This window comes from Hydra vulgaris, chromosome 13 (genome assembly GCF_038396675.1).
Source record: "Hydra vulgaris chromosome 13, alternate assembly HydraT2T_AEP".
Taxonomy (NCBI): Eukaryota; Metazoa; Cnidaria; class Hydrozoa; order Anthoathecata; family Hydridae; genus Hydra; species Hydra vulgaris.
Window position 1 is genome coordinate 12,065,001 of NC_088932.1, and position 25,535 is coordinate 12,090,535.

Here is a 25,535-nt window from a genome sequence, read left to right on the forward strand (position 1 = left end):
TATCTTTTTTTAGAAGTTAGGTTCTATAGACCTTTATAAAATCTTCATAAGTGTCATTAACAAAGCTAAGTCTAACATTCCATTTCGGATACCTAGATCTGATCTTATTACCTCTCTCAAGGATAAGAGAAAACTGTTTGCAAAAAACATTTTTCTAATTGATCTTTTGAATCGAATGGTCACACTATTCCTGCCATTTCTCTTCTTTTTATTACTTATAAGTTATAGTATTTACAAGTTTTTTACAAAACTTTTTTAGTGTTTTTAGTTTTAGGCTAGTCTATGCAGTCTATAGTCTACATAGTATATTTGTTTTAATATACTATATAACAAATTTTTGTTTTTGTTTTCAAATTGGGCTCAAAAAACTTGTTTCCAGAACATTTTGTACCTTTCAAGAAATCTTTATGACTTTTAATGAACTTCCAGAACTTTCTGGAACTGTTCAAAAGTAGTCATACCAGTATTGTCATACAAGCAGTCGTGAATTGAATCTAAAAACTTGGTGGTAATTAAAGGAATTGAAGAATTTCTATTTTATGGAATAAACGAAAAAAATAACTAAATGGTAACGCGTGAACCAAACTTAAAACATATTGCACATGTACGTAATTGCACATTATACTTGTATACTTTAAACTTTGTTTGAATATTTTTTTTTATATAGCATATGCTTAAACATTTACTGATGTACTCGCATTGTTATACAATGTTTGTAAAGTTTAATAAAAACTATTATAAATAAAATAACATAAAACATAACAAAAGTTAAATAGTATACCTGTTATAAAGCATGTGGTCCCTATGCTGCTTCTATAGTTGGTAAACGACAGTGCTGACGTAATTGCTTAGTCTACAAGGTCGCGATAGTTTAATAAGTGCTATGTCATTTTTAAGTGTTTGTGGATTGTAATCTCTGCATTTTATGATTTTATTTCTGTTACTATTGAATAAAGGAATAATGAATTATTATAAAATTCAAACTTATTTAGTCAGAAAGATGTGCTGTGCTTCAGCAAGGGTGCGGAAGGTGTTTTTAGGCTATTGTTATTACATTTAATCCAAGTAAATGGAACCTTTTTTAGACAGTTTAGCCTTGTGTTGTGTTGCTTCACAACAGAAACAACTACCTGTCTGTTCCAATTACTACACCAGTGTCAAGGTATTATTGAGTGCCTTAAAGTAATATGACTATGAATAGGAGTTCATATTTTTCTTACCTCTGGGACAGCTATAACACTAAGGTGCACTATCTCAGACTGGACTGGCCCAATAAACCAAGTTCTCTGTGAGCAAAAGAAATGTGAAATGGGAGCAGTTAATAGAACCTTAGAAAGTGCTAATGGCAACAATCCACATCAAGTTATGCAAGCAATTTGTCTCTGATGCTTGGAAAGAAGATAGCACCTTTCAAATACCTTCAAGATTTTGATCTGAAGCTGCTAGAAACTATGGTTTGAGCCGGTATTTTTGTTGGACCACAGATCAAAAAGATCACAGAATAAGTTCAATAAACTCCTAAAAAGGATGGAGAAAACAACTTAGAACAATTTTGTTGTTCATGGCTTCCTTGGTAATAAAAGGCTGATAATTATGTGGAGTTAATTCAGATTCTTATAGGTTATCATAAAAAATTAGGCCGAATGAAATGTCACTTCATATCCATATCTTTGACACTTATCGCAATAAATTCAAGTTGAACATAAAAGCTTACTCAAAAGAGCAAGATAAATGCTTTCATTAAAATATATTGGACTTTGATTGTCGTTTTTAAGGACAGTACAATAAAAATCCCCCAAGAGCCTCGAACATTCATTAAGTCCCTAATATTATAAAAAAAAAGTTTTTCAAAGTCATGTTGTCTCAAATTGAAGCAAAATCATTTGAAAGTTGTAATAATATATTTTTTTATTTAATAAAATATTTTTATTGCAGTTATAATTTTTATTATTCTTGTTATTAATATTCTTGTTATCTTATCAATGTTATTATTATTATATTTTTTTATTATGTTTTTATTTTGTAATGTATATTTTTTATTATATTTATATTATTATTATTATTATTGTGAACTATTATAAAAGGAAAATTAATAGACTGTTTTTGATTACTAATAATAATTTTTACTTAATTGTAAAAATTTTTCTTCTTTAGACATTTCAAAGTACAACTTTTATAATAAAAGATGGTATTGTTTGTGAATCACAAGAATACATTTATTTCAAACAATACCACTATTCATCATTGGATTGTGTCATGCCAGTGCTCCAAAAAATAGAAAGACTTTTGCACAATTATTCTGTACCTCTTGCAGTTATTGACGGAAATAAGTAAAAGTAGATTTTAATATTTAAAAGAGCGTGTCTAAACGACTAAGTAATTTTCAATAATTATAATAATAATAATTTTCTTTGATATAAGTAAAAAAAACAACAACATTGAATATCATTTGATATCATTCTTAGATTTTTAATCAATCAGAATTGAGTCGTAGATGAAAGAAGTGATAATTTGTTATTTTGTTTTTTTATCTACTAATTGGTCAACCAAAATATTGCCAAAATAAATCTTAAATAAATAACTTTTAGTAACTAATAACTTGTTACTGTTTTAGTAAACAATTGAAAGTCTTGAAATTTTGCAATGTCATAGTTTGCTATTTCTATTTTATCAATACAAAAAGTACTTAGTTAGTTGTTGTTAGTTTTGCTTTTGAATATTTTTAATATTATAAACTTTAATATCACTTTATTAGTTCCAGTTTTATTATTTTATAATTAATTTGATTTTAAGAAGAAAAAAGAAAAGAAAAAAAAGTAAATATTTAAGTATCTCTGTTTAATTATTCACTGTCACACCGTTATTTTTACATCCAATTCTGTTTCTTCGAGCCACTCCCATATTTTCAGTCCCACTTCTGTATCTTTATGTAACTCTTATTTTTTAATGTCCACTTTTGTATGTTCAAGTCACTTCTGTATTTTAATGTCCACTTCTGTATCTTTAAGTCACTCTTGCATTTTTATATCCACCTCTGTATCTTCAAGTCAGTTCTGTTTTTTCATATTTACTTCTGTATCTTCAAGTAAAGTGATGACCTAAGTAAAGTGAAGATATAAAATTGAAAATGCAAGAGTATTTTTATGTCCACTTCTGTATCTTCACATCACAGGTTGGTCAGTTAGCACTACAGTTTTTTAACTTTTTCGGAAGTTTTTTGCAATTTTTTACTTTTTAACTTCAACACTTTAAAAGCTTTGTTTTTTAATACAAAATCTAAACACTGATGACTTTTAGACTTGTTGATATTGGATTGAATTATGAAAGAGAACCAACACTTACAGATGAGGTAAAAACCTTTTTTTCTAAATGGTTGAATTTCTTAAGGTGTTATACTCTATATTAGTATTATTATGATCGATAATTTATATTTTTATTAATTGTTGTTTATAGAATTAACTGTTAGAATTTAGTTTTTTAAATACATATTTATATTACTTTAGTTTTATAATGATATATATCTTACATTATAAAATTATATATATCATAAATATGTTTATAGTTATATATCATAAGTATATATGCAGTAGTGGTGTAGTGGTAGAGTGCTTGCTTCAGAAGAAATTTTATCCACACCAAAGCCCTGGTAGTACCATGCTCAACTTGTTTCTCTGTGTAGTGGCCTTGTTTGTCAAGGTTTTTGTTTGGAGTTATAGAGTTGAGAGATGGTTGTAAGCACAAATAAAGTAGCCTCTTCTACTGTAGTGACCTTTTTGACTTGACAGTTTCATCAGTCATTACATCTGACAAATAAATTGCTAGTTTAGAGGAAGAAAAGAGAGCTAAAGAAGAATTAGAAAGGAAGAGAATTGAGAAAAAGCAATAAAGAAAGAGTAAAAAAGCTGAAAAAGAGTCTGAGAAACAGGAAAGGAAGCGAATTCGGCTAGAAAATTTGAAAGAAAAACAAGAAAAAAGCTAAAAAGTCTAAAACTAAATAAAATTATACATAGAATAATGGAAAGGAATTTTTAATTTTATATTATGTGTAGAATTAATGAATCTCGGTCAGAAAAATGTCTTAAGTGTATTAGTCATTTTAATATTCAAGAAATATATAATACTAAACATTAGGACTTTCTTTTATACTTATTTGGACTTTCTTTTATTCCAAACAAAATTTATAGTACTTTCTTTTTATCATCACCTCAAACTACATTACAGCTTAAATTCAGACTTTTTTGAAAGTATTCACGTCTTAAATAGGGTAAAACTGAAAATTTATTTATTATTCTACAATATTATCAAAAAGCAAGAATTTTAATTCATTATTTATTAGTATTAATTCACTCTTATAAATTGAGATATCGAAAACTAGGATTTTCTTATGTCACACCACGGTAGTTGCATACAATTTTTAAATATTTTTGTTTTGGAAATTAATTAATAAAAAATATATAACAACAAATTTGTTAATAGTTAATAATTAGTTTTTTTTTGAAGCTTTTATCTTAAGTTCTTCTTTCATAGATTTCAAATTCATCAGATCTAGCATCAACTTTAACTTCTACAACTCTTTTCCATTTACATTTTGGTTATCATCAATTATCACTTTTTTTTTTCAGCAATTTGATATATTAATTTATTTTATTTTTTATTATTAAGTTATACCAGTTTGAATGCTTTATAACGTTTTTTTATATTTCATCATTTCTCCTTTTGTTTTTCTTTTTTAAAATAAATCATATTTTATTCTTTATATTGGTTCAGCTTTTCATTGGTTTAAATTCCATCTTTTAAGCTTTTCATTGTTATAAACTCGATTGCTTCAGCTTTCATTACTTTCATTACTTTCATTAAGTCTTTTGTCATTAAAATGTCATATAGTATGTCCTTGATGTTTTGCAAGGACTTAAATAGCAATACTGAGAAGTTCAAAAGTTGTATAATTATTACGCTGTTGTTTTTATGTAATTTATAGTTTATTATATAAATACATTAATATATTTATAAAACAGCAAATATTTTTCATAAAATCTAAGAAAAGTATTCCATGAAATTAATTAATAGAAAAGTATTCAATGAATAGAAAAAAATAGAAAAGTATTCAACCTTTTTATGAGAGTAAGCTACATTATTGTAAATAAATAAAAGCTTGTCATTTATTTTGGAAACATAAGTTTAGTTAGTATAATCAAGTTATTCTGCACCAATAAGTTCAATGTTGATGATTCTAGTTTTTCTTTTTTTCTTTTATTATACCAGGTTCTTCTTTCATGCATAGTCAATAGAAAAGATATTGAAGAAATAATAAAAATACCAGTAAGATCATTATAATCTTATTATCTACTATAACCTATAAATGCATTAGTTGATTTTATTATACTCTTATATATATATATATATATATATGTATATATATATATATATATATATATATATATACATATATATGTAAATATATATAATGTATATATGTTGCGTATACATATAATTAACATATATACAGCAAGAACAGAATTTAATTGTACAAAGTATGATGAGCAGCCGTGGCACATTGGTAGTGCACTTGCCTCAGAAACAAAGGATATGTGGTTTAAAACCCACATCTGGGCAAGTTTTGCAACATTGGTTAGGAAGGAGGTGTGAACTCCCTATTAAATGCTCATCCAGGGTGCTTTATGATAAGACCGTAAGGACTTCTTGGGGCACCTATATAAGGTAAAATAAAAATGTAGTTTTTACATTTTTATTTTGCTAAAACTTGTTTTTAACTTGATTAGTATTAAAATAACTGAATTTTTTAAAATTAATTATGACTTTTCCTTATCTATAATTTTTCAGTAAAAATATATGAAAATGTGTTTGTTATACAATTCCTGCTTTTTTTCTTAAACAGGTATTAATTTGCATGCAAATAAATTAGTTGTACAAAACTGTTTTATTGATAGCTAATTATGAAAATGAATTTTTATAATTTTTTTTTATTTTCAAAATATCAATTTTATTATTGAATTTATATTCCTGGAATTTTATTTTCAGCAGTTAATAACATTAAAAAAAAAAAAAAACATTTAAAATTTTTTCATCTAACTGCATGACACTATAACTCTTGATATAGACTTGGTTAAACAAAGTAATACTTATAGAAAAGTTGAAAAACTTACAAGTAACATTTACAACAGTTGGAGCCATTGTAAAGAAGTAATATATAGCAAATAATATATAAATCTAAATCATCTAAAATCATCTAAAAAATCATCTAAATAGATTAGATTAAATCTAATATTAGATTAGATCTAATATTAGATTAGATCTAATATTAGATGAGATCTAATATTAGATGAGATCTAATATTAGATGAGATCTAATATTAGATGAGATCTAATATTAGATTAGATCTAATATTAGATTAGATCTTATATTAGATGAGATCTAATATTAGATTAGATCTAATATTAGATTAGATCTAATATTAGATGAGATCTAATATTAGATGAGATCTAATATTAGATGAGATCTTATATTAGATGAGATCTAATATTAGATTAGATCTAATATTAGATTAGATCTAATATTAGATTAGATCTAATATTAGATTAGATCTAATATTAGATTAGATCTAATATTAGATGAGATCTAATATTAGATTAGATCTAATATTAGATTAGATCTAATATTAGATTAGATCTAGTATTAGATTAGATCTAATATTAGATTAGATCTAATATTAGATTAGATTTAATTAGATTAATCTAATATTAGATTAGATCTAATATTAGATTAGATCTAATATTAGATTAGATCTAATATTAGATTAGATCTAATATTAGATTAGATCTAATATTAGATTAGATCTAATATTAGATTAGATCTACTATTAGATTAGATCTAATATTAGATTAGATTTATTAGATTAATCTAATTTTTATTTAATTATTATATTAATCTAAAAAATTTATTAGATTTATTAGATAAATCTAATAATAGTTAAACATATCAATGGAGGTGTAATGTTATGGGGTTGTATATGCATGGAATGGTATTGTTAAAATAGAATTCATTAATGAATGCTGATTTGTATAAAAATATATTAAAAGGAAATTTATAATCTTCTGCTAAAAAACTTAGATTGGGAAATAGTGTTTTGTTTCAACAAGACATGATCCAAAACATACTGCTAAAAAAACTGAAACCTTTTTTTTATTGAAAGCAGCATAAAACGTTTTAGAATGGCCTTCACAGAGCCGTGATTTGAATCCAATAGAATATTTATAAACTATATATAAATTAGATAAAAAAATAGGTAACAAATTATTACCAAAAAAAAAGATTTGAAGAAAGCTGTTGTTAAATCATGGTCTAACATCGACAGTAATCAAATTTCTAGTTGAATCAGTTCAAAAATACTTGTTAGATGTAATTAAAGTAAAAGGAGAGCCAACTAAATATTGAAATATATTAATAAAATATAAAAACCTGCAACTGCTTCTCATTTATTTTAATAAACTAGCATTTGTTCTTAGCTTTCACATGTAAAGCTTTTTTTGTACAGTTATTTTATGTGCAAATGTTTTTATCCCCTTCATTTAGTTTAAAATTCTTTTTTTTTAAGATTTTTTAACAAATTAAAAATTTGACAAAAAAAAAAGTTCTTTATACTTTATGCATGATACAATATTTTATTCAAAGGTTTTAACTTTTGAAAAATTACTTGGTATGATTAAATTCTGCTCTCACTGTATATATTAATAATAACTTTTATTTTTTTGATTTTAAATAAATTTTTAAGACTAATTCAAGGTTTGCATTTTAATTATATTTTTGATTGGTTAGCAAAATTTGATCTAGGTTTCAATGACGATGAAAGGATTTTTTGTAAACTTTGTATAGTTTTGTCCTTTTTTCATTTTTTAAAATTCATATTAAGTATATTTTAAAACAAGTTAATGTTTTTATTAAAGGAATTATAAAAATATAAAATGCTAAGCGTTTCATATTTTAATCTAATCAAAACGTGCATTTTACATTTTAATCTAATTGCAACATATTCTATATCTCATCCTCATAAATTTGAATTAAGCATTCTGATTGACTTAAAATTCATTTATAATCTGTTTTAAAATTTATTTGCAAATGTTGCTTTTGGGGTTGTCCATAAATTATGTCATGCTCTAGGGAGGGGGGGGGGAGGGAAGGAGGGAGGGAAGGAGGGGATTATATTTTGTAACAACTCATACAGTATATGTTAGTAAAGAGTTACAAAGTTGTGACAAGGGAGGGAGGGGGTCAAAAACTGTAAAAAATTGCGTGGCATAATTCAAGGATGATGCCTGTCCTAAAAGACATCAATAACAATTTTGTAATTATCGTAACAAGTTTTATCATTACAAAAGAGAAGAAAATAAATAATAAAGAATTATTTTAATTTTTTTATGACAAACTAGGTGCTAATATAAAATTGTTTTAAATTGAGTTTGGGCAGAAATTTAGGGGACCATGCCATTATACTGGTATCATAATAGACCTGGATATGTCGCTGGGTGCTGCATTTGTTTTTGAGTGCATACGCAATCACTATGGTTACATATATTACAGTAAAAGATATTTTTTTCAGAAATATGTTTGAGCTAGTTTTTAGAACCAAAAGTCAGAGAACCTGTGTATAGGTGTCTAATTCATTATTGGTATTTTGGAGTATGGCTGGGCTGTTTAAATATAGTTCATATTTATATATATATATATTTATATACATATGTATATTTATATTATTAATATTATTATTATTATATATATTATTATTATATACAGTATCGGACAAAACGAGTGCAACCAAATAATGCTGATTTCGTTTCTTTATATAAAAGTGCTGCATTTTTTCAATTTAGAGAAATAACTATGTAACTGTTTAGAGACAAAGTTCTTCAAGTTTTATTCATCACAAAGTTCATTATTTGTACACGAAAATTAATAAATTAATCAAAAGTATTAAAAAATGTTGATTTCCTTCTGGACAAAACAAGTGCATCTCAACAAAATGTTGACCAAGCTGTATTTCGCTATTAATATTTCCTGGCGAATCCTTCGTTGTCGATCACAGCCTTGCATCTTCGAGGCATAGATTCGATCAGGTGATCAATGAAACTTTGTGGAATTGCTGCCCAGGCCTTTTGGATTTGTTCAAACAGTTGATCCTTATTACGAACACCTTCATGATTAATTCTGCGGTTGACGATCTCCCACAGGTTCTCAATAGGATTGAGATCCCGAGATTGAGGTGGCCAATCCATCACCGATAGGTGGTTGTCTTGAAACCACTGCTTGACTACTTTTGCAGTGTGTTTCAGATCGTTGTCTTGCTGAAAAACCCATTTTATTGGCATATTCCATTCAGCATGAGGTAACATAACATCTTTCAGGATATTTTTATACATGAAACGATCCATTATTACATCGTTTCAATGTATTGGACCTAGACCGTTAGCAGAAAAACACCCCCAAACCATTACATTGCCTCCACCATGTTTCACGGTCTTATGGCAGTAACGTAAATCGAGGCATTTTCCGGCCGGACGACGTACACGGCAAATGCTATTGTTCCCAATGATGTTGAACTTCGATTCATCACTGAACAGGACAGTTCGCCATTTCTGCACATTCCAGTCAATATGAGATGTAGCAAACAGGAGTCTTTTCTTCTGGTTTTTTAGTGAAATCAGCGGTTTCTTTGCAGGGCGTCTAGAAAAAATCCGGCTTCAACAGCACGTCATCTGATTGTTCGGTCCAATACAGACAGCTCTAATTGCTTTTGTATCTCGACTGATGATATCCAGGGATCCTTCTTGACGGATCTGACGATCATAGAATCCTCTCTAGAAGTGGTTGAGCGCGGTCTTCCACCTTTGTTATCTGCTGCCAACTTCCCCGTAGAACGATATTTGGAACATAGTCTTGATACGGTCCATTTTTTCACGCGATATTTATTACAAATACTTTTTTGTGACATTCCACTTACGTAATCGTCAATAATTTTCTTTCCTAGTTCCAATCCAAGACTGTCGGGAGCCATTTTTGCACTTGAAGTCATAAAAATAATAAAAATAAATAATCACGCTTCTCAAGGCTTACCGTGTTACATTTACCTTGTGATGATACAATAACGCTCTGTGGAACACAACGTCTTGGTTGGATGTGGACTGTATTGATGTAATGAAACACTTGTTGTATTTCACTTCTTGTATTGATGTTCTTCGATAAAACACATTGATATAACTCACTTCGATAAACTGTCTTGATAATACTGACTGATTGACTTCCATATACTGACTGAATTACATGTCGATTTACATGTCTCTTATATAGTAAAATGAACCTGTGTGAACCTGTTCTGGAAGATTCTAGATGCTTCTTTTCGATGCTTCTGGAAGCTTCTGGATGCGTCTGGATGCTTCTGAATGTTTCTGGATATTTCTGGATGCTACTGGAAACTTCTGGAAGCTTCTGCATGCCTCTGGAAACTTCTGGATACTTCCTTTAATTATTAAAAAACTTCCGTGACGTTGACACGGACCAGACTTAAGAAAATAAAACAAACCAAAAAAGTTGCACTTGTTTTGTCCGCTGCAAAATGGCAATTATCAACAAAATTCCGCCTGTGTATTGTCACCTGTCAGCTGATTGGTCATGACATAGCATGCTATGACTCCAGACTCCTGAACTGTTTGCTGTGGTAGTATAGTTCGTTTCGTTTTTAAGACATATAAAAATAGGAACACTTTTTAGCATAGTTTAATATTGGTTGCAAACGCTTTGTCCAATACTGTATATACGTTATTATATATATATATATATATATATATATATATATATATATATATATATATATATATATATATAAATATATATATATATATATATATATATATATATATATATATATATGTATATATATATATATGTATATATATATATATATATATATATATATATATATATATATATATATATATATATATATATATATATATATATATATATATATATATATGTATATATATATATATATACATATATATAAATTAGTAAAAACACTTATCTAACTTTTACCTTCAACAGCATGTTTCGCCATCAGCAGGCCTATCAGGAATGCTGATGGCAAAACATGCTGTTGAAGATAAAAGTCAGATAAGTGTTTTTACTAATTTATTATTGCTCTGTTCTTTAAGAACATTGAGCAAAGAGTAGATGACTTATCAGGTACATTACTGTTCAAAAATATAGGAAGATCTAGATTGTTACGATAAAAGTTACCTGAAAAAAGTTGAGTTTTATCTGAGTTAAAGTTCAGCAGCCACTGAGAGCCCTATGCTGTAGCAGAAGTGAAGTCCTCTTCAAGATCAAATGCCCCCTCCAAGCAATCAAGAAGTATTGGCTTCTTACGAAGACAAGAATAAATGATAGTATCATCAGTGAACAATCCCACCTTAAATTTTAGAATTTCTGGGAGATCATTAATGCAAATTTAAAAAAGTATGGGGCCAAGGGATAGAACCGTGAGGAACCCCTGAAGTTTTTTATTCTACGAATTGTAGGGTAGAATTCAATAATGTTGAAGATGTTACCTGATACAAATTAAGAAGAGAGCTTATGGAGAAGACCAGCATGCCAAACTTCATCAAAGGCTTTAGAAATGCCAAGAGTGATAGTCTCAACCTCTCCAAATCTATCTAATGCACAAAAAACCTATCAGTTATTACCATTAACAAATCAGCAGTAGAACAAAAATTTCAGGTAGAATGTGATTAGCAGAATCAAGAGTTGAGATTGATGAAAAGTTCTTAGCAAACAATTCAGCTTTGTCTTTATATGAGTTAACAAAATCTGAACTATGCAAGAGAAGTGAAATAGCACAAGCATCCATGTTTTTCATTCCATGTTTCCTACATGTACAGAGGTTCTAAAAGTCTATTACATACCATATCAAGGTAGTTTGTGTATCTAAATAGAAATACATTCAATTTATTAAATATAAAAAATTTATATTTAATAGAATTTCAATAGCATATTCAATAAATATTAATACAATTTTATAAAAATCTCACAAATTTAAAAACTCTAGTTGAGTCCCTGTCATAAGGTAAACCTAATATTAAACTAACCTAAGCTTTGTTAAGATTTATTATTTATAATAACAGGGTGGCCACACCTCCTAATAAATCCTAAAATACCCTAATATTCAAAAAACCTCCTAAAATATCACAAATATCATTAAGTGATACTCCTAAAATTTTTCAAGATCAGATTAGTAACATTTGAAGCATAATTCACTTGAGCTACAGTAATCATCTTAACTTAAAGCTCAAGTGAATTCTGCTTCAAATATTACTAACCTGATCCAACCCTCGGAATTAGGGTCAACATTCGGCAATGCCAACCTTACTGCCAACTTGAAAGTGCTTGACGTTGGCAAAAAATTGTCAGATCTCAGAATTCCTTGGAAGGCCAACGATGAAAACTGTTACAAGCAAAGTACTTAGGAAATGAAAAATACATTATATTGAATCATAAAATCTACAATTGGTATCAAGAAAAAAGCATTTTGTCTGGCACCCTTTTCTTAGATTCTTTGTTGCAATCTTTACAATTTGATGAGATTTTCACAAAGATCTTCACTTCTTACAGGTTTTTCTAAACTTAATACTTTTTCACAAAGGAACTAATTGAAACTCTTTGATTGTTAAGCCCCTCGTTCAAAATGAATTTTCTAACCCCTTCTTTAAGTACAATTTTTTTTATTGGTAATCGACTTTTTTTTTAATCACTGTCATATTATTTGAAAGGGAGATAAATTTGCTCTGTTACAATAAAAATTATCAAAATCAAATCAAAAGTGGTGTTAAAAACATTTCAAAAATCCTATTCTATCATTATCATTCCAGACAGTCTTTACACCTGATAATTTATAATTTTTTTTTTGTTAGTGTATCAAAAAAATGTTTCCTAGTTTTCATATTATTGAGGGGAAAAATTAGCTGAAAATTAAATATAATCTCTGGATTTAAGGAGATAAATGCTAACATTTTCAAGTATTACATAAGACATGTTTTTGTCAGATATTTTTCCTGTACTTCTATTTTATGATAATTATTTTACATTTTTTTTTTTAATTTAGGGTCAGAGATTCTTAGCAAAAGATGGTCATATATGTGCAGCAGTGAAGATACAAGTGTGTTAATTATCATTTTTTCTATTTATTCCTGAACATTAAAGTTGAATAAAATGGTTTTATGTATTTTAGGCAACTTGGCGCTGTCACATGGCTAGAGCATCATACTTGATACTTCGAAAAAGAAAATGGGCTGCCTGTATTTTTATATTTAATTTTATTATTTTTTCATCAAATTTATTTTATGAAAAAATGGACAACATTTGTTTTACTTACTCTACATTTTAATCTTACGTTTAACAAGTTAAGTAAATTTATGCACAAAAAAGTAGATGCACATAAAAAACTAAAAGTAAATAAAATATAGAACTTTTTATTGTAACACTGTTTTTGTTTTTAGTTTATGTTTTATTTTAGGATAAGTAAAAGTTTCATAATGTTTCATTTTTATAAAAGTAAGATTCTTTTATTGTCATTTTAAATGACAACAAAAGATTTTTTCTTGAGTTGATGTCTATAAAATGGTTGTCTTGTTCAAAAAGTTTGTTAGAGCAGTCAGATCTTTGTGTTGTAATTGCTGTACCATAATTTTTAATAATTATGATTCTTGTACAAACAGATTTTTCTTAATCCCACTCTTGGATATTCCGCTCTTTGGATATTCCATTCTTGGATATTCCACTCTTATGCAATATACTATCATAAGTTTACTCTCTGACATTCCATTCTCTGAGAATCCAAATAGTTTCCATCTTGCTTCTTACAACATGCTTTTTCATTTAATTTAATAAAATGTTAAAAAATATAAAATTTTTAGTAAATTGTTTCAAGAAAAAATTTACTATAAAATTTTTAAAAATATAAAATTTTTAATAAATTGTTCATAGACAAATCTTTTTTATTCTATTGGTTGATTGAGTTTATAAAGCTATTAATAAATAATTAATTTATAATTGAACTGTCAATTAAAAAAATTGAATAAAAAAACAGAAGTTCTACATCATCTATAAATATAGCTTTTTTATATGTTTTTTTAATATCTGGTGTTCATATAATATAGAAATTATATTACTTTAATATTTTGATTAAAAAAAATTATTTTCATTTAAATTTTATGCGCATCTTTATTTTTGTGTATATTATTTTAGCCTATGTTATTTTAGCGTATGTTATTTTAATGTGTGCTATTTTAGTACATGTTATTTTATAGTTGCTAAACAATCCACTCTCGGACATTCCACTCTTTGGCAATCCATTCTTTTGTAATCGACTATCTGACAGTTTAATCTCTGACATTCCATTCTCTGAGAATCCAAATAGCTTCCATCTTGTTTTTTACAAAATGCTTTTTTAATTTGATAAAATTTCAAAAAATATAAAATTTTTAATAAATTGTTCCAAGACAAAACTTTTTTATTCTATTGGCCTATGCTATTTTAATGTTATTTTAGCGTATGTTATTTTAGTGTATGTTATTTTAGCATATATTATTTTAGCCTATGTTATTTTAGCATATATTATTTCAGTGTATATCATTTTACCATGTGTTATTTTAGCATATAATATTTTAGTGTATGTTATTTTATTATGTGTTATTTTAGTGTATGTTATTTTCGCTTTGGTTATTTTAGTGTAAGTTAGTTACTTATTATTATTTTGTTGTCTAGTTTTAAATTTTTTATTTATAATAGAGATAATGTAATTATTACTTTTCTTAGAATTATCTTATTGTGCATAAAACAGGTAAAACAGCTATGGTTGGCTTTGACTTATCAACAAATAGTCTAGTCTGGAGAGATCTTTTTACATTTATTTAGCATAGAGGCTTTCTTGTCTCCTCACATATATATCATAGTACAATGATTTTAAAACTTAATAAATTTTAATTTTATTTGAAAAGTGTTTTCTCTGAAAAAAGTTATCTTTGATTGGCAACACACTTTTTTTTCTTCTAATAACCATAGTGTTGATTCCATCCTTCTTCATAGTGTTGATTCCATTCCAACTTTTTTTTTGTATTTAATCTTTTTTAATTATTTTGACTATTGATATATTTTTCTCTTAATTTCACTATTAATGCTACCTTTTCTAGCCCAAAAAAAACCTTTTTTTTTTCATAAGTACTTACAGTATTCTGGTTTTACTCATATAAAAATCAGTTATTTTTTATTAGATAGTAGAAAAGTAGACCACTTGTGCTACAGTTTTTGTTTCCTAATTTCTGTTATTATTTAAAAAAAAAGAGAGGAAAAGTTTTTCTATATTTTTATCATAAATTTGTTTAATTTATTGAGCAAAACTGAATAAATATTAACAAAAAATAATTTTAAATGTTTGCATTTATTCAGTTAAATTTTTTTTTAGCTATGATAGCATTATCGTGGGTTATGAAGTGCAAATTGACCATGGTTCGTCAGCTGCTTAAAAATAATCAAATGTACTATCTTTCTACTTTTAGAAAGAGAGCTAAAGTATTACATATATGTGTTTTATTACCTTTTCTTTTTTTTGAATTTTCTGAATCCTTAAAACTTAAATTTATATTTATAAATTAATATTTATTGTGAATATTTTTAGTCTTTAACTTAAGGGAATAATTTTCAAGATTTAAAATTTTAAGGACTTTCAAGCTTTATGGGCAACAATTAAGAAAACTCGACACACTGTCATTCATATTCCCTCATTAGGTTTAATATTACATTTAAAGTTTTAAATTTTCTCTCTGTTCATAATAACTATAATTTTATTTATAAAATTTTGATTTTCAGGTTACAATGTGAACTTGCGACGATCCATTGATAATATTGCAACAATGCAAAATCAACAGATTGGAAGATTTTGTGATGTCAAAGGTATTATCACTATAAATTAAAAAAAACTTTTTCTTAAAGTTTCTATTTAAAATTTTGCAAATAAAAATGATTTTAATGATTTAAATTTTAATTTTAATGATTTAAATTTTGCAAATAAAAATGATTTTATATTTCTTCAAGTTTATAAAACATATGTTATTTATTATTTTATTTTACATTTTTTTATCTAAAATTAAATTATTTTTATGTATCAAAAAAGAATTAAAATACAAATTGTTTTGAAATTTTAAAAACATTCATTCGTTTACATCCCTACGTTAAAGTAAAAAATCATCCCTACGTTAAAGTAATTTTTAGTCCTTTGAAAATTTATTTAGATCCTAATGTTGAAGTAATTTATGTTAGTCCTGTGGAAATATCAAAAGAATGTTGTGAGTATTATGACACATTAACCTTGTCAATGTGTCAGGCAACTGAACAGGATTATAATGAAGTTAAGCAAAGATTGTTGTTCATAACACCTGACCTACTTGAAAGGTTTAAGGTACATTCCAACCTTTTTTTTAAAAAAGTAAATTCAGAAAAATTTAAATAGGTTATATAATTTAATGCATTTAAACTAAATTAAGCTAATGATAGTTATTATTATAAATATAGTTATTATTATATTACAATACATTGATAAAGTATATGAAGTGACAGGAACATTTTTTTTTCTATTTCTGAAAATAAATGTAACCATTCACAATCTTTGTGATTGCACAATAGTTGTTTATTATTGTGTTATTTTTATAAAATTAAGAAAGAAACACTTTTAATTTTGATATTTGAATATTGTTAAACCAAAGTTTTAAGTTAATTTAGGCACAACTACTAACACTTAAGTCAGCAGTTGAGCCTTTAAGTCGACAGTCTTAAAGATTTTTGTTTCTGAAACAAAAAGTTATAAGCATAGCCTGCTAAAATTTCAAACTAACTTAATAATATAAACATTTAAAAAGATTACTAATGGTGTTTAAAATATAAAAAAGTATACATGTCTTATATCTATCTATCTACCTCTCTCTCTCTCTCTCTCTCTCTCTCTCTCTCTATATATATATATATATATATATATATACTTATATATATATATATATATTTATATATATATATATATATATATTTATGTATATATATATATTTATCTATATATATATATATATATATATATATATATATATATATATATATATATATATATATATATATATATATATATATATATACTTATATATATATATATATTTATATATATATATATATTTATGTATATATATATATATTTATCTATCTATATATATATATATATATATATATATATATATATATATATATATATATATATATATATATATATATATATATATATATTATATATATATATATATATATATATATATATATATATATATATATATATATATATATATATATATATATATATATATATATATATATATATATATATATATATATATATATATATAACTTAGATAATATTATATATAGTGTATATTATATTATATTATATATAGTGCATAGTTATATTATATATTATATTATAATATTAAATATATATTTTTAACTTAAATAGTATAAAAATATTATTGTAAACATTAAAAAAGAATACTAATGGTGTTTAAAATATAAAAAGTATGCATGTCTTAGCTCTTTAGAGCAGTGCCTATTATAGTATTTGTAGAAAGATCGGAAGTAAGAGTTAATCCAAGAAGATAAAGGGTAGATGACTCATCAAATACATTACCGTTCATAAATAAAGGAAGATCTAAATTATTGCGATAACAATTGGCTGAAAAAAATTGAGTTTTATCTGAATTAAAGTTTACCTGCCACTGTGAGCCCAATGCTGTAGCAGAAATGAGATCCTTTTCAAGCTTAAATGCCCCCTCCAAGCAATCAGAAAGTGTTGGCTTCTTATCATGGCAAAAATAAATAGTAGTATCATTATAAATAGTATCATAATAAATAGTAGTATCATTAGCGAACAATGCCGCCTTAGATGTGAGAATATCTGGAAGATCATTAATGTAAATTAAAAAGAGTATAGGGCCAAAGATTGAACCTTGAGGAACCCCTGAAGTTACAGAATATGAAGAAAAGTGCTGTCCATTAAGAACAACTATGATACTATATATATTAACTACAATTTTATACTATAAAAATATATATATAAGCATATATATATATATATATATATATATATATATATATATATATATATATATATATATATATATATATATATATATATATATGTTGTAGACCCGATCAAGACTAATTTTAAGTTTTGTTACAAATTAAACTTTTAGGGCGGTTTTCTAGTATGGTGTGGATGGTTAGTTTTAACTAGTAAGTATTGAGTAGTAGTGACCTCAGTGTTATGGATGGTGTAATATCGGTACTTGTAGTCGTTTTATTTGAAGAAAGTATATATTTAGTAGCAGACAGAAGATGTCAATCAGTTGGTGATATCAGGTTATTTTCATCAGTTATTAAAGTTATTGCTAATATTTATAGCTGTTGAACTGTCTTTTTTGGGTGAAATTGATGTCTCAAAGGTTTTGGGTGGTTGGATTATTTCTTTAATGTGAGCAGTTGCACATGATGCTAAATGTTGTGTTGATATAGTGTCAATTCTGCCATTCATATATTTTATACATGCATAGTGGTGTGATTTAGTTTCAAGCAAAGTGACTGGTTCTACCAGTGGGTCTCATTTTAACCGGGGGTGATTTTTATATAGGACAGTACTACCTGATTCTATTAGGAAGTCAGATAGATCAACACCAGTAATAGTTCAGTTTTTGAAACCCACTAATCTGTTGTGTGGACTAGAATTTGTTGAAGTGTATAGTATTGATCAAATAGAGGATAGAGCTGCAGGGGGTACCAGTTCCCAGTCAGTTTTTTCTAGTTCAAAACTTCATAAAGCTAAGTTTATTGTCTTCATGATCGGGGAGTTTAATCTTTCACATCGCCCATTCCCTTATGGTTGATATGGTGTTGTTCCTGTCTTGCTGACACTGTTTCATATAAGAAAGTTTTTCAGTTTTTTTCCTTCAAACACGATCAGAGTGAATGCAGGCAGGGATGCGAAAGAGAGAAAGTGTTTCTAAAAGGTGTTTTATTACTGAATCAAAGGTGATTTGGGAGCAAGGGAATGCAAATGGGTATCTGGTATATTCATCAATTATGACTAAAGGTATTTGTTCGCTATTTTTGAAGGAAGAGGGCCAACAAAATCCATTACAAGTCTTTTCTATGATCTAGTAGAGGAGATAAGTTGACCAGGCGGGGGTTGAAAAAACTTTGGTTTGAGCTCACAGCATACCTGGCAGTTAGAAATTATGTCTCTAATTTTACTGATAGTGAAAGGTAAATTCTGTGTTTTGCAGTAGTGGTTCAATCATTTCACTCCTGGGTGGCATAGTTTGATATGTTGTTGTCGTAGTGTACTAAGATTGGTATTTATGGCAAGACATGCATGTGCATGTAGATTGCAGTAGATGCGAGTGCATCTACTGCAATATTTTCTGGTCCAGATCTATATAAAATATTGAACTGATATTCAGATAGTTCTAAGCGCCATCTTGTAAGTTTGTCACTTTTTATTTTGGGAATTTTTCCTGGATTAAAAAGGAAGGAAATAACTTTTTGATCTGTTTAAATATCAAGTTTCGGAGCAAAAAACAGTAGATGTCTCCACATTCCACAATAGCCATTCCATAAACATTCCATAAAAGCCATTCCATAATAACCATTGCTTCTTGTTCTATGACAGATATGCGACTTTCGGGCCTTGATAAGACTTTGTTAGGGATCCATTTAGCATAGTATACAAAGAAGCCTATCAAGCTGTTTTATTGTTTAATGTTAGTCGAAATAGGGTAGTGTTGTAAGGTCTGAAACCTTTCGGGATCTGGTTTAAATGTTCTGTTTTCTATTAGGTGTCCCAGAAAACAGAGTGAGGTTTGAGAAAATTTACACTTTTCATTGTTCATTTTCATTCCAAAATCCATTGCTACTATTTTTAATGCTGTGAGGTTTTTGTTGTGTTCTTCTTCATTAGATCCACATATAATAACGTCATCTATATAAGGGTAAGTTTTTTGTAGTTTGTATTTTGAGACAAAATCATCCATGTTGCATTGAAAGATTGCTACTGCATCTTAATGGTAACTTTTTAAATTCATACAACTTTCCATTAGCTTTGAAGGCAGTCAATGAATAATCTTTCTTTTTTAGTGGGATTTGGTGGTAAGCATTTTTTAGGTCTATTTTACTAAATATACTGTTTATAGCTACCTTATTTAGTAAGTCATCTACAAGATGTTTCACTATTAATAAAGTCTGTATTCAGATTGTGTTGTTGTGAAGATGTTGCAATTGGAGTGAGTTGAAATGTGTTGGTTCCAAGAATAAGTTCATATAGTTCACATTTTATGGATGATAGGGCAAGGCAGAATTGGGTTGGTTCAAATTTTCCTCCAAAGTAAAGTGTCAGAGCTGAGTGTTTATTTAAAATATTTATACCAATAATATGAGGTGATACTAGCTGTTTTACTACAAAAAGTTTAGTTGAGTAGAAGTGGTTGATTTATAGAGGCTAAGTTTATGGCCATATGTGGGCTGTTATTTTGTTTGGTGTCATTATTGCACTCATAGTTTGTTGCCATACCCTTTATAGGTGTTTTATTTAGATATTTTGTTGTTATGCTGTTTTTTTAATTTAGTTTGTTACTTAAGCAGACAGCTGCCCAGTGTCTTTTTTTTCCACAGGTATTGCATGTTGAGTTTTAGGCATTGCATTGAGATCTGTCATGTTGTTGACTCCCACACCAAACACAAGAGTGTTTTGTAGCCGCAAAGGTAGGACGTTGTTCAGGTAGGGAAAAATTTTTAGTTTCTTTGATTGCTAGTTCCATAGTTGTTGCTGTAAGTAAAAGTTCTTCTAAAGAATCATTAAATGATTCTAAGAGGCGAATCATTGGAGATAAAAGGCAAGCTACAAATGCATCACTAACTCACATTTCTTTATGTTCAATTGCAGTTAGTGGTTTTATGGGGCATTTTCTTACTAAAGTTTGTAATTTTTCCATGAATTGGTTGACAGTCTTTGATTCAAGTTGTTTTGTTAATCTTAGCTTGTGACACATCATTATAGGTTTTTTTGAAAATTTATTGTCTAAAATAATTAGTACATCTTCAAAGTTCAATTGGTTCTTGATGAGAGGGAAAAATTAAAAAAAAAAAGTAAATCTGAATTGTAAATATTAAAACTGTGAGTAGTTTTTAATAGCAGTTATCAGTTACCAAGAAGAGACTTGGCTTTTTTCAATAATCCTACCTCAGTTTTTTTCTAACCATGAAGTAGATGATATAAAGAAATTTTATTTTAGATATATTGATGACAGTTTTATAATTTGGCCAAAACATCTTGACATCAGAAAATTTAAAATTTCTTTAACTGAATTAAATGACTTATTGGGTTTACAATGAATTATTGGGTTTACAATAGATTTTGGCAAGGAATTTATAAAAAATGATAGCACCTACAGTGTAATTAACTTTTTAGACATTGCAATCATTCTTGAAAATTATAATAAAATTTAAACAGACATCTACTATAAAGAAACTAATACCCATGGCTATTTAAACTATAACAGTCATCATCCATTTCACATTAAAAAGAATATTTCTTATAATTTAGCTAAAAGAATAATTGTTTTTACATCTAATTATGAAATCAAAAAATTACGCCTAATAGAACTTAAGTCATGGTTAAAAGATTGTGAATACCCTGATGAAATTATAGAAAAAGCATTCCATAATGCAAAACTACAAGGACCAGCACCACAAAAAGAATCTAAAGAAATATTTCCTTTAGTGACAACATTATATAGTAATCTCGATTGTCAACCTTTAATAACAGAAGCTAACCTTTTGCTCAAAGTATCTTATAATGAAAAAAATTAAAAATGTTTTTTCTAATATTCACCAAGTATTAAGTTTTAAACAACCTCCTAACTTACTAAGAAGACTTACTTCTTCAAATATTGAAGTAACTAGTAAGAAGATTGGCATATTCAAATGCAAAGATATTCAGTGCAAAATTGTCAAACTCTACCTTCAAGAAGTAGATGAGTTTAAAACATCTAACAGTACTATTTAAAAAGTGAAAAGTCACATCACATGCAACAGCAAAAATGTAATTTATTACTTAAAATGTTTGACATGCAAAAAACAAGCATATACTGGTAAAACTAATAATTTAAGATTACGTATAAATGGACATATTTCCAGTTGCAGAACTGGCTTATCAACTGATTGATTTGACAACCATGTTTATACTTGTCAACATGCCCACAAAAGTGTAATTGAACCTTTTTTCCAACTTTTCGTCTTTCTTGAGCTTAATAATGAAAGTTTTTTGTTATCATATGAAAAGCATTTGCACAAACAAAAACATGATACATTTAATTGATATTTCCTGTCTATAATTACAATTCAATCCTTCACAATCAATAATTACCCATAGCAATAATATGAAAATTAAATTATTTTTGTTTTTAATACAAATATCTTACAATAATACCAAAAACAGCATTACTGATGATTATTTGAAAGGCCTCTAGTGCTAATAGTTATAATATATAAAAAAAATATTTTGTATTAGTAATTTTTTTTGGTAATTATATTGTTTCAATAAAAACATTTTGAGAAAAAAAGTTTACTGGATTTTCTATTTGTTTCACTGTTCTGACTATTTTTGAATTTATGTATATATATATATATATATATATATATATATATATATATATATATATATATATATATATATATATATATATATATATATATATATATATATATATATATATATATATATATATATATATATATAAATATTTATTTATAACATGTAAATTTATATTGCTGAAAATTGATATATTTTTTTTTATATTGTAAAAAAACTCACCATCAATAGCTTACATTATCTGTATTGTGAAAAAATATCTTCTAAAATATTAAAAGAAGTTTTTGGAGGTAATGAGTTCAGAGAGTGTTGTTAACACTCTTTAAACTTATTAAATTTGATGTCATTGATGACATTTCATTTGTACATTAGTTTAATTTATATGATATTATAACACATAAACTATATTAATATAAACATTAATTACATGTATTATACATATATTACTATAGGCTCATAACTTGTGTTTATCCTCTTTGTTGAAATACAGTATGAAAACATTAAAAAGGTAAAATGCTTTATGTTTTGTAAAAGTAAACATGTTCTATTTTGCTAAGTTCTTACATGGTTGATCTTACAATAACAATAGTAATTTGTTACTATTATTAAATTGTTATTTATGATTTGTCTTTTATAAGTTAAAGTCTTACTGCATTAATCAAGCTATATCTATAACTTGATTGCTTGGTAATCAATTATGTGTAGTTACAATACATAACCAATTACTTGTAGTTACAATACATGATTAATTAAGCAATACATTTTTGGATTAATAAAGTAATTTATGTTTTTTCTATTACATAGTTAATTGAGCAATGTCTTTTTTGATATAGTTTAAAAGTTTAGTAATTACAGTCAAAAAACTTTTCAATGAAATTTTTTATTCTGTGAAAATTAGTTATCCATGAAAATTCTAATCTTTATAGTTGTAGCTGGAAGACCAGAAATATAATGGTCCAGACATAAAATGACTTCATTTGGGCCCTTAGCTGCAAAATGTTCAGCAAATAGTTACATGTGAGCAGATTCATTTACATTGTCATGAATGCACAGGCTGTGAATCTAAAGTTGATGCTTATACAATTATTGTCCAATTCCAGTTAGAGGAAGTAGTAAATTTTTTTCAAAGTCTAAACAGATCACTGCAGTGTCTTACCTTAGTTTTGCATCTTATTTGTTTATTTTCATATTAAACACATCTGCTTTCCTTGTGTGAAGCTCATGTTAAAATTTCAGTTTATTTAAAAGAATCACATCATTAATAGATTTGCCTGAAATTTTTCACACTTCTCACATGTGTCACTCCTTCGAAATCCAAATTTAATATTAAATTCAAAGTTAAATATGTCATGGGAAAGCCAGTATTTACAATTATTACTTATAAGATTTTGATTTGCCTTTAAAAATAAGCGATGCATTTCTGCCACAGAAATGAATCCAGATATTTTTTGTGTTTGTTTTTTGATTTCCGATTTTTTTAATCACTTTTTTAATGTTTTTGTGTTTGCCCCAGCCATTTTCAATGGGAACAATAAAGTTAAGAACATTTTTTAGTTTCTAGATTCCTTTACCCCATGCATAGCAAGAAATGCTGCTTTGCAAACGGAAACAGTTTGGTTCATTGCAGTGACTAAATATAAGAAGCTGCTTCATTCTTTGCCATTTTCTTTTCTAGGCTTTCCACGAACACTATTGATAGGAATTATATTTATGCAACCCTGCAGATAAACATTTTGTGCATTATGATAATTAAGAGCAGAAAATACAAAAAAATCTGTTCTTTTTCAATATCTGTGAATTAAGTAAGACATCTACAACGGCATTCAATTATGGCAGGCATCCTTGATGGCTTTAGCAAACTTAATGCCATTTTTCTCCATTTTGATGATGTTAGTCTATTTTTTTGGCTTTGGATTGAATTTAGGGTAACGTAATGTTCGCTGTGTCCACAATTTTTCTAAACTAATTTTAAAAGTGGCTGAAAACTAAGATAAGTACTTTTAACACCAAAATTGAGGACTTAAGTTTGTACATAAAATTGTATCATTATTTTTTTTTGGCTTACCTAAAAGGGGGGCATAAGTACTTTTTAAAATGTTGCAATTTATCCAGTACACAGGGCTTAACCATATTAGAAAAAGTTTAACCAATTAGTTTGATTTCGTCAAAATGTGACTTATGTACTTTTAGCTTTTTTAGGTCTTCAATTGAAACATGTTCTTATAAAATTGTAACATGTTCTAATAAAATTAAAATTTGTTCTTATATAATTGAAACATGTCCTTATATAATTGAAACATGTTCTTATAAAAATTACAGGAAGAAAATTGGAACATGTTCTTATAAATAAAAATAAGTTTTTAATAATAATTTCTTGACTAAAAATTCATTATATTAGTGAAAGCTTAGTACAAAGCAATACAACGAAATATATTGGTTTATTTTAGAATTCAACAAGTGTTTTATTTTAGAATTCAACTATTAGTTTATTTTGAAATTCAACCATTGGTTTATTTTAGAATTCAACTATTGGTTAAAGGAAAACAAGCGTACATTGTTCCAGGTTTAATGCATGCTGATGATCTTTTTATTGCCCACTATTTAGGTAGACTATTTATTAGTGTTTATGCATTATCATTTATTAATATATGTAGTGAATTTAGAGTGTGTCTATAAAATCATTAGTGTAGTAAAAAGCCTACCAACAGCTGTTTTTAGCCACTAGTGGTTGTCAAAACCC

General features: G+C 26.8%; 1 protein-coding gene across 1 annotated transcript in view; it reads left to right on the top strand.

Moving 5' to 3' along the window:
* The window catches only part of LOC105849103 (IQ domain-containing protein H), a 103,784-nt gene that overhangs the window by 51,235 nt on the left and 27,014 nt on the right, over window positions 1-25,535 (top strand). Inside the window, exons 9-19 of the mRNA XM_065816592.1 lie at window positions 2,155-2,330; window positions 3,298-3,349; window positions 5,263-5,319; window positions 13,169-13,222; window positions 13,295-13,361; window positions 15,527-15,633; window positions 15,783-15,849; window positions 15,931-16,014; window positions 16,353-16,519; window positions 23,248-23,303; window positions 25,315-25,400. Of these exons, the coding sequence (XP_065672664.1) occupies window positions 2,155-2,330; window positions 3,298-3,349; window positions 5,263-5,319; window positions 13,169-13,222; window positions 13,295-13,361; window positions 15,527-15,633; window positions 15,783-15,849; window positions 15,931-16,014; window positions 16,353-16,519; window positions 23,248-23,303; window positions 25,315-25,400 (973 nt within the window). The remainder of the gene's footprint in view (window positions 1-2,154; window positions 2,331-3,297; window positions 3,350-5,262; window positions 5,320-13,168; window positions 13,223-13,294; window positions 13,362-15,526; window positions 15,634-15,782; window positions 15,850-15,930; window positions 16,015-16,352; window positions 16,520-23,247; window positions 23,304-25,314; window positions 25,401-25,535) is intronic.